Source organism: Camelus bactrianus, chromosome 12 (assembly GCF_048773025.1).
Source record: "Camelus bactrianus isolate YW-2024 breed Bactrian camel chromosome 12, ASM4877302v1, whole genome shotgun sequence".
NCBI lineage: Eukaryota > Metazoa > Chordata > Mammalia > Artiodactyla > Camelidae > Camelus > Camelus bactrianus.
This window is the reverse complement of record NC_133550.1, coordinates 32568497-32579126: the sequence shown is the minus strand read 5'-3', so window position 1 is coordinate 32579126 and position 10630 is coordinate 32568497. Positions and strand designations below refer to the sequence as shown.

At 39.2% G+C, this 10630-nt stretch overlaps 1 protein-coding gene across 2 annotated transcripts in view; it reads left to right on the top strand.

Moving 5' to 3' along the window:
* Window positions 1-10630, top strand: part of TXNRD1 (thioredoxin reductase 1) — a 57670-nt gene that overhangs the window by 14168 nt on the left and 32872 nt on the right. For both annotated transcript variants that reach the window (XM_074375151.1, XM_074375150.1), the window contains exons 3-5: window positions 5241-5363; window positions 6793-6865; window positions 9160-9279. In XM_074375151.1, the coding sequence (XP_074231252.1) occupies window positions 5277-5363; window positions 6793-6865; window positions 9160-9279 (280 nt within the window). In that variant the 5' untranslated portion in view covers window positions 5241-5276. The remainder of the gene's footprint in view (window positions 1-5240; window positions 5364-6792; window positions 6866-9159; window positions 9280-10630) is intronic.

Sequence of the window (10630 nt, the reverse complement as noted above, 5' to 3'; positions counted from 1 at the left end):
GAACCAAACTGAAAGTCTGCTAGTTCCTCACTAATATAGTTATAGTGGCTTAAATTTCACAGGTTCAATAAAATCAGATGAAGTTTAGGAGAATATTGTGGAAATTTTTTAAACTAGAATTTTGTTGTATAACAGAACCGCATTCTGATCAAAGGTCCTGGGATCAGATCCTGACTCTCAACTATTCTAGTTAGAGATTTTGGGGAAATTAGATACTCTTTAGGTAAATTATTGAACCTGCAAACTTCAGGTTTTTGATTTGCTAAGTGGGAAAAATTATGTATGTATTTACAGTAAGGATACAATTAGAAAATGTATGTGACAAGTACTTTGAATTACTGGCTATAGTACAGTGAAAAAAGAGATGTGTAATCATTTAGACCTGGGTTTAATTCTTGACTCATGGGCAAATTTCTTAATCTTTAAGGCTTTCTTGTCTTTTCTGAAATGGGAATGACGTACTTGGAAGACTATTGTGAGGATTAAATGGGATGGTATATGTAAAGCATCTACCACAGTGTGGGGCTCGTCATGAGCCCTCACATTAGTGCCTCAACAGATCATCAAAAAGTCCATCATGACATCTCTATCATGGTTCACTCAGATTTTTTAAATTCTAGACATGACTTTCTCTACCCTTGCCTTTGTTCTGGGGAAACCATTACCAAGTGATTACAGTTGGCCTTTGTTAATTCACTCAACGGCTATACCAGGCACTGCTCTAGGCACCCAGGGAAAAGTGGTAGACTGAAAATTGCCCATCTCTCACGGAATTTATATTTTAGTAGGTGTGTTAGTTTCCTATTGCTGCTATAACAAATTGCTGTTTAGTGGCTTAAAACAACACAAATTTATTATCTTTTAGTTGTGGAGGTTGGAAGTCCAAGATCGGTTTCTCTGGGGTAAAATTAAGGTGTCAGCAAAGCTGGTCCCTGTTGAGGCTCTGAGGGGAGGATCTGTTTTCTTGCCTTTTTCGGTTTTTCGAGGCCACCTGCATTCCTTGATCACAGTGTCTTCCGCCATTTTCAAAGCTGCCAGTGCAGCCTCTCTGTCTTCATCTTTATTACCATAATGAAGTCTCCCTCTGCCTCCCTCTTACAAGAATTCTTGTGAATAAGTTGGGCTCCCTGGGATAATCCTAGAAAAAATCTCCCCATAACCAGAGTCTCTTTTACAGGTAGTGTATTCACAGGTTCTGGGGATTGGGATTTCAGTGCTGCGGGACCGCTGTTGAGCTCACAGCATGCGAGACGACAGTAATCCTGTTGATGATGAGTGATGTGAGGAAAAACTGCTTGGATGGTGGTTGAGATGCTATCTTGGTGTGGTAAGGGAAGGCCCCTGGGAGGAGGCATTGGAAATAGAATGTGTTTGTTGTGAGTAATCTGCAAGAATACTTGATACAGAGTAAATGTTAAATATTACTGCACCTAGATATTTTGGGCACAAAATAGCTGAAGATCTGCATGATTAATTGGTTATGGAGAATCAACTTCCCTTTCTCCTTGGAGAAAGATACTGTAGCAAGCATCTCTACTTCCCTGAGCAGGAAGACAATTCTTTGATTTGTACTCACCTCAGTATTAGTTTGGTACTTTCCCAGCACTACCCAACAACTGACTCAGATTTTCCCTAGGCCAAGAGTTGGCAATTTTTTTTTCTGCCAAAAGCCAGATAGTAAATATTTTAAGCTTTGTGGGCCATATGGCCTCTGTTGAAACGAATCAGCTGTGCTCTTGTCGCAGAAACAGTGGCTATAGACAATATTGAAACACATGGGCATGGCTGTTTTCCAATCAAACTTTATTTATGCACACCAAAATTTGAATTTCATATAATTTTCATGTATCATGAAGTATTCTTGATTTTTTTCCCTCCTCATTTAAAAATGTTGTGAACCATTCTTAGCTCAGGGGCTGTTTAAAAGAAAAAAAGGCAGACCTACTGGGTTTGCTCCATAGACTATAGTTTGCCAATTCCTGTCATAGGCCCCAGGGCACAGACTCTTCTAGAAAGTTTGTAGCATTTAAACCATCATTTAATGTTATCTCCTGCTTGGCCCGTAATCCTCCAAAGCACAGCGAGGTTTGAGGCACAACCCCTAGCGGGTGCTGTAGCACACTGGCAACATAGTCAGGTTTCAGAGGAAACAAGCAGTCGGCACCTGGTGTAATTTGTATCATCACTGCAGACAAGGACCCCAGGCAGGAGAATTTCAGGAGCTTGCCCCCTATTATGTAAGAGGCAAAGTCAGGTTTGGATCTGGACTAAATCCAACTTCTAATCCATGATGCTACACCTCTTGTACCCCACACTTTTATTTTCTTGGGTGAGAAAGCTGAACTGAAGCCCAGCCTCTTAGTATACATAGCAGAGTAGAAGCTAACACCCAAGTATTTTATTCTAATAATTTTATTCTAAGAATATTTTCCAACATCACATACATGTAAAGTTGGCACTGGTGATACAGGGATGAAAGACAAGATGCCTGTCCTCGCAGAGTTGATGGGAGTGTATGAAGATGCCAGTGCATCCTCCTGGCTCCCTGCCCCTTCAGGAAGTCCTTGGAGGTCAAAATTATGTTAATACTAAGATGTTCGTTGTCTTTTTCACTCTAATTCTCTTGTAAGTCTACCATGGAGTTTTCCAAAGGCTTCATGGCAGGCAGTGGTGTAACAGACTGAACACAGAAAAGACATGAACTGTCTTTTAATCACAACAGACATCAGAGAGAATTATGGAGATATGAAGCAATGCCACTCTTCTCACTAATTAAAAAAATAATTTTAATCGTTTATGTTTAACAATAATGTTAAAAGTTTTAAAGATATTTAGTAACTTAAAATATTTTAATATTTAAGGTATTTAAAATTTCCCCTTACTTTTTAGTTTCTAATATACTAAGTCCCACACTAATCAAAGTTCTTTGAGTGAGAGGGGTCCTAAATAATTTAAGGTTGTAAAGGAATCCTGAGACAAAAAATGTTGAAGACCTCCTGATCTTAATCGGCTACTCTGATAAAGCTCCTGTTGCTAGCAGTTGTAGTTGGGGAACGGGGAGGATGCAGGGGGCATTTTCCCTCTTGCCTCACCATACCCCATCTGCGCACTCCATCCATGCTTACACTGTAGGAGAGCTGTCTTCTGCTGTCTGTCTTATTTATATTTCAAGTGGTCAACCACTTACCTGGAGTTGAATGACAGCAATTTCAGTTTTAAGTTTTAGTTCTGGGGTCTCCTGAATGCTATAATTGTCTTCCTGATTTCACTTTACAGAATTAAAAATCTTCAGGCTCACTCAGAGCTTTCTTTGTAAAATCTGTGCACTGGTTGATACAATTTGACTTAAACCTGAACCATAAGAACCCAGGTCTGATACAAAATTTTAGTATATAACAGATTATAAACATTGGTGGGAGGAGTCTAACTTTTCAGCATGACGGTGCATTTTCATCCTTTTGTTCCAGTATATATGTTTGAGGGAGGTCGTTTTTATTTAGACAGCCAGTGATTGTGTTCTGGCACCATCTGTGTTAAGTACATGCAGATAAAATAAGGCTGAGATTTAAAATGGTTATTTTTCCAGAACATCTAGCTGCGTTTGTCTCTTAAACTAGAAAGTCAGCCTTATGCTCTGAAATCAGCTAGAGAGGGACGCTTGTGAACTGAAGCATACGTTTATTCTCTGATCCGAAAGGCTGTTATTACCAAGTTGTGTCTCCCCCAATAGTGCACTGGAGGAGCCTGCGCCATAATGCCAGTTGAAGAGTACTACTGGCTCTGTTTACCAGCCTCTCCTATTAGACCTTTGGTCCAGACGGTCCGGGTGGTGCAGTCTTGCCCCCGTGGTTGCTGGTTGCCTCTCGTCCTCCCTTCCGTCCCTGAGCCCTCGTCGGTGCCTGCCCCCATGCCCGGCGGCAGCCACAGTGCCGCACCTCCTCCTCCGCCTTCCTCCACCGCACCCCCTTCCGCATCCCAAGCTGGCTGTCCTACTGACTCTAAGCTCTGCCTTTTGCCCCTCACATCTAATGGTAGGCAGGAGAAAAATGGGCAGTCTGGGCTGGTAAGTTTGGGGACTTTTTTATTATTAAAGTTAAAACTTGATTTTTTAAAAAGTATTATTTTGTGCTCATCAATTTTTCCAATCATTATCTCATGTTAGCACAGATTTTTGTTTTAATAAAAGTTAATATTAAATATATCACCAAAATAATGTTCCAGCCTAATGTGAAATGTGACTAATATGTATTAAAACAAATGGAATCAAAGGATTTTTCTAAAATTAAAAATCTAACATTTACATTGTAAATGCAAAGTACATGGAAACCAAGTACTAAATACAGGAGGCTTCGTGCATAGGTAGATTAAAGAAATGAGCTTTAAGGGTTGCTTATTTATTTAGCCCTTTTTTTTTCTTTTATTTAAAATGCCTTGCATAAACAAGTTTATACTGTATGTCACAGGAAACTATATTCAGTATCTTGTAGTAACCTATAATGAAAAAGAATATGAAAATGAATATATGTATATGTATGACTTAACTGTTATGCTGTACACCAAAAATTGACACATTGTAAACTGACTATACTTCAATTAAAAAATAAATTAAAATAAATAAAATACTTCGCAGAAGCAGGGACTTTTACATTTAACTTTTCATGCAGGTAAATGTCAATTAAGGATTTTGTTCTGAATTTCTAGATTTTATGCTTTACCTAAACAATGTACAGAAGTGTTAAATATTGGCTGATCTGTTTCAGTTTGTTTCTCTTTATCAGGTCCCTATCTTAATCTGAGACCTTAGCCCACTCATTCTGCCCTTGACTAGAAAGTAAGAATAATTGCTAGATTGTATTGGGTCTTTTAAAAACCTACAGTACTGATGTTTTTTAAACTAATTTAAAGCCTCGTTTAAGAACTCTAGGGAAAAAGAGCTAGTCAAACTTAATTTAGGCCAAAGTTGATTTTATCGGTCTGTCTGGACCTTACTTTTGTAGAAGTGCTGTGTGAACACTTCAAAGTAGCTCTCTGTGATGTGGAAAGGAAGTAGGACAGTCTCAGAACGCAGGTCACTGATCACCACTTGAGGGAAGGCTGAACATTTCTAGTTGTGTGCTGTAGTATAAACCAAACAATATTTTCCCCTTTTGCTGTTCTTTAAAGAAGGGTTTTCTCACAAAACTTTTCAGACGTTGTTGCTTTTAAGTAAAATTATTTTCCCTTCCATTGTTTTTCTTTAGTCTTATCAGGAGGACAGACTTCAAAAGCTACAGAAAATGAATGGCTCTGAGGATCTCCCCGAGTCCTATGACTATGACCTCATCATCATCGGAGGAGGCTCAGGAGGACTGGCAGCGGCTAAGGCAAGGCTCCTCATGCGCTCTGGGATATGGGTAGAGAAGTCACATCCCTGACCAAGTTCTCAGGTTCTTGGTGGAATTTGTTTGAGCTACTCTTGTGACATTATGTGTATGTTAACTTGGGCAGGGCATGATAAAGGACATTTTCCCAAGTTGAGCTATATGTTCTTTTTATAAAAATATTGGGCCCAGTGTTTTGGGACACATTTTTATTTATTTTAAGTTTGATTTTTTAAGGTGATAAGGGGTTTATGTTGGGAATGGCTTGAAATTAAATAAATACATTTTTATTCTTTATAAATGTAATTGTTAGGTTTTTCCTCTTTGATGATTTCACTGTTCACAAACCCACCTCCCCAATAGAAAGATGGAGAGCAGTTGGATTTCTTAGACTTAATTATTAAGAGTGCTTGCCTTCTGTGTATATGAGGTGAGCTAAGAGTCCACTAACTCTGTGGCCTGGGGGTGGTGGGGCAGAGGGTGTACAAACAAGGGCAGTGAGGAGTGGGGCTCCTGGCCCTGAACATTTTCCATATGTGAGGGGCCCTTAGGCCTGCCATTCCTCCCCAGCAGTTTCTTTTAAAAGATGAGGTGGCTGGACTCCTCTAAGGTATAGCTTGTGGTGAATCAGTAAAGAAAAGTAAAGTGAAACTGTTCAAGTTGGGAGTAGGCCACTCTGCTGTCAAGCAGTGCTTTGCTGTAAATGACTCAGGGGTGAGCCTAGTTTTTTTTGTTTTTTTTTTAATACTGAAGGACACATGGACTCAGTCCTTTCACATCACCTTTGGAGGTCTGGTTGCAAATACACAAAACTAATTCTCTGGGAAAGATCAAGCATACTCTGCAAAATGAACTTCTGACTGTTGTCACCACTTCCCTAAAATATTTGGAAACCTTATAGAGATCTTCAACTTCTCCATTGGCTCTTCACATGAACATTTTAGGAAATCTTAACAATTTCAGAAGAAAAACTTCTCCAGTATTCTGCCTGTAAACTGAGTTAGATAAAATGTAGAGGTACAAAAACATTATCTTATTGGGTACAGGGTGAATTGGGGACTGTGGAGTATCAGTATATCTATTTCACTGGCTTTTACCACTTGCTTAGAAATGGCCACATATTTTTCAGATTATTGCTTAATTTGTTATTGTTTGAGTGGAATTATGTAAAAGGTTTCTAGAGTTTCCATCAGACTCTTGACAGTTTTACAGCTGTAATCTGTTTTCTTTAAAGCTACACTTGTGACTAAGTATTGCTTAATTTTTATCTTGAAGTTGCACTAATCATCTTAGCATATGAGATTCCCAGGTATTAATAACTGGTTATGCTTTAGGTTTTACAGCTTAATAAAAACAGCATGAATTTTTAACAGCCCATTTCCAGTCCATCATATTAACCGTTCTAACTCATTTTAATAATTTTATTTTCCAGGAGGCAGCCAAATATAACAAGAAGGTGATGGTCCTGGATTTTGTCACTCCAACCCCTCTTGGAACTAGATGGGGTAAGCATTTAAAATACCTTAGAAATGAATTTGTTCAAACAGAGGTTTTCCCTGGTGTTGGTTTAAATGGCTTCTAAAACCCAATTTAAAAATTTAAAAATTAAAAAAAGTACACAAAACCGGACACGTACTACTTTTACTTGCACTAAGTTAAAATGAACCCCAGTTAAATGTTGAAAATTTCCGTTCCTTGGCACAGAGCTAAGATAATACAAAGCCTTATCCACAGCTATTAATGGTGATTTAAAGCTGTGTATATATGAGTAAACTGGTACTTAGGGGTTTAATAACTGAAAGTTTAAAACTCTTTGTAGATTTCTGTTTTACATCCACCTCCTACATCCAACAAGAACGGGAATCATACCTTAATGGATAGTTCTTGCTTCTTCTGCATCTTGGTGAATTCTGTGTTCATTATTTATTTATTCAACAAATATTTTTTGAACACTTATTATGAAACAGGGCCATGGGGATATAGCAATGAACATGGTAGGTATAACATTCCTGCCCTTGTGGGGTTTTCATTCTAGTGGGAAACAGAAGAACATTATGAATTATGATACCTGGTACTGAAAAAATGATTTGGTGGAATAGAGAGGAATGGGTTAAAGAAGAATTTGACTTTGAGAAGATTATCAAAAGGAGAGCTCTGAAGAGGTGGCATTTAGATGAGGTCAGAGAGTAAGAATGAGCCAACTGTGCTAAAAGCTGAGGAAGAATCTTCCAGGCAACTTTTCTCTGTCTTTCTCACAGAAAAGCACACACAAAGGCCCTGGGGTAGGTGTTGTTAAGAGTCCTTCATGCCTGTGGTATGGATGGTAGGAGCTGGAGGTAAGATTGGAGAGAAGGACAAGTGTCAGACTGTACAGGTCCTTGTAGGCCAAGAAGAGGAATTTGGACCAGATAATCAAAACACAGTGGGAAGCCTTTGAGGAGGGACGTCATATGATAGGTAAATTTTATTAAAATGATCCAGCTGCTCAAATTAGAAGGAGGCAGGAAGTCTGGGTAAGACAGTGTCACAATTTCTAATTCAGTCATTCAGCAAATACTTGTTAGGTGTCTCATACTGGGCAGAGTCACTCTGGCCTGTAGAGCTCACACCCCATGTAGCTTTCTCCCCAGAGGGCCTAGGTTTCGTAAGCTTGAAGTCCATTACCATCTTGCACTCTTACTCGTGCCGTTTTGACTACCTCCCCTCCTGCCTACACTTTATTCTAATGGAAGCAAGCTATCACCGTGTTCTTTAAGCTTAGAGACACTAAATCTTTTTGGGGTGGGGAGGGGTGTCATGAATCCTTTTGTGAGAATTGACAAAGGCTGTAGACCACCTCCTTGAAGAAATGCTCATGTACACCAACTTTTACATGTGGTTCCAGACCCACTGCAGTCCACCCATGCCCGGCTCAATAGTCCCTTTATGTTAGTTCTCTTCATAGATTTGGTAGCAAGTATAATGTTGTGTGCATTCAGTTTCTGACATCTTTACCAGTAGTCAATGAATTTTGACTCTTTCTAAGTATATGGAAGTTGTGGAAATCTGCTCATTTTTGTTTTAGAATAATTTCACTATAGTTGGTCTGTAAGGCTTTCTGAACTTAGAAATGTCTCAAGACTAAGGAATAAATTTGAATAAACAGTATTGACCACATTAGGCAAATAAATTATGTTTAATAAAATAGTGTTGGGGTTTAGGGCAGGCTGCCCCCAAAACATGCACGATGGCATATTGATTATTTTGAATTAAAGTTGCTTAAGAAAATGGCCAATGCAAGAGAAACATTGTGACCCACCTTCTGTCTCCCTGATAGCAGGAAATAAATGACATGAAAGGTGCACTCCCTACATCTGGTGGTAGAAGGACACCCTTGGACACCCTTACCACAAAAGATAGGGAATCTGGGGCTAAGAAGCCTATATAAACAAACCTTGTTGCTTTTATAATTTACTGTCCCAAGCACAAACATGGTTTAGATTCTTCAACTGAGTATCCTGTTTCTTGGTCCTGTCAGTTCTCAAACATGTATTGTTTCTTAGTTTGAAAAGTTATAAAAGCTGCCTGCTTTGGCCACTTCTTAGGTCCCATTTCTATGACACCTTCATGTGCACAAGCTAAATTTTCTTTTTCTCCTGTTAATCTATCTTACATCAAATTTATTATTAGTCCAACCACAAGAACTCAAGAGTGGTAGATGGGGAAATTTACCCCTCCCTGACAGTGGTAATAATCGTTGGCCTTTTTCTGTGGAGGATTGTAGGGCAGGCTATAAACTGATTTCTCAACATTGTTGCAGGTCTCGGAGGAACCTGTGTGAATGTGGGTTGCATACCTAAAAAACTGATGCACCAAGCAGCTTTGTTAGGACAAGCCCTACGAGACTCTCGGAATTATGGGTGGAACGTGGAGGAGACCGGTATGTGGGGGAAGCCACTCTTCTGCTCATGCTTTTGAGGGATTTGAGCTGGGGTCTTGCAATGCACCATCCATTTTTATAAGACTAGCAAATAACCTGAAAGTTGTTTCTATTTTTTTTGTTTGTTTTTAAGTAGGTAAAATCACTGCAGTTATCCTGTGTCATGTTAGCCACGTAGCTATTATGGCAAGAACAGATACTGCATTTGGAGTATCTTTCTATAACAGAAAACCAGAGTTCTTCCAAATAAATTCTCATAATCATACAGAGCTTCGTAAGGGCTTTGATGCTGTTAATTTTTTCTCTCGCCAAAGAAGTCTGTTTCATGAGTTGATACTTGGAGGGATTGTTTGTTAAGAAAGGAATAGTTAGTCCTTGTTGGATTAAAAATACTTCGAGTGCCTTAGAAACCCTAGAAAAGTTGAAGAGGAATTTGTTGACTTTAGAAAGTAGACTGCATTATCTGTTGGAAAAACAAAAAGGTCTGGCACAGCTTCCTGGCTCATTAATTACCTTGGTCACGGTGTCCTTGAAGAGTGAAACGACAACTCCTACCTGATTTTAGTTTTGAGATCTGTAGACTTGGGACATTTAAGGGAAAATCTTCTACCCAGTAGCTCTGGTAATTTATTTTGTGGCTTTTTCTGAGTTTTAAGTAACAGTTTATTAAATTTATACGTTTTTAAAGGCATAAATACATGCTTTGAAAAATGTTGCTCTTACTCAAGCTAGTTATGCTGCCTTTGTTGATGCTTTTACTTAAGTTTTCTTACACTCGGGGTCATATCTCTCTCCTCTGACCTTTACAAGGCTGCTTTCTGTCCATGACTCTTGGAGACCTGAGGCTAGTACTGGGAATTTTGTTCAGTTCTGAGATGTCTTGCTCTGTGTCCTTCTCTCTTGTCCAACAAAAAGGGCAGTTGAGCAGACTTTTGACCTATGGAACAAGAATTTAACACATACTCTCCTACTAGTCTGCCTCCATTCTTTCTTCTGCCTCCCCACCCTGACCCCCTCCAGTTTTTGTTTACTCCCTGGTCTGAATGCTTCACAAGATCTGCCATTAACTCACTCTTTCCCTTTCTGGAAATTCCTCCTATTAATATACTCAGATAACAACAGGGGCACCCTTCAGTTAATGTGTTAGATTTCTTAGTAAACAGTTTAGAAATCCTGCTAGTGAGGTTGTATATTACTAGTGAGCACCTCCCTATTTCCACCGGCGTCTGTGCTGGGGAAATACAGAGATAAGTGATACAAATCCTGTAGGTACACAGGTTTTGCTCTCCATGATGTACTGATGTAATTAATGTACCAACTAGGTACCCGGGAGCCCAGAGGTGGGCTTGGT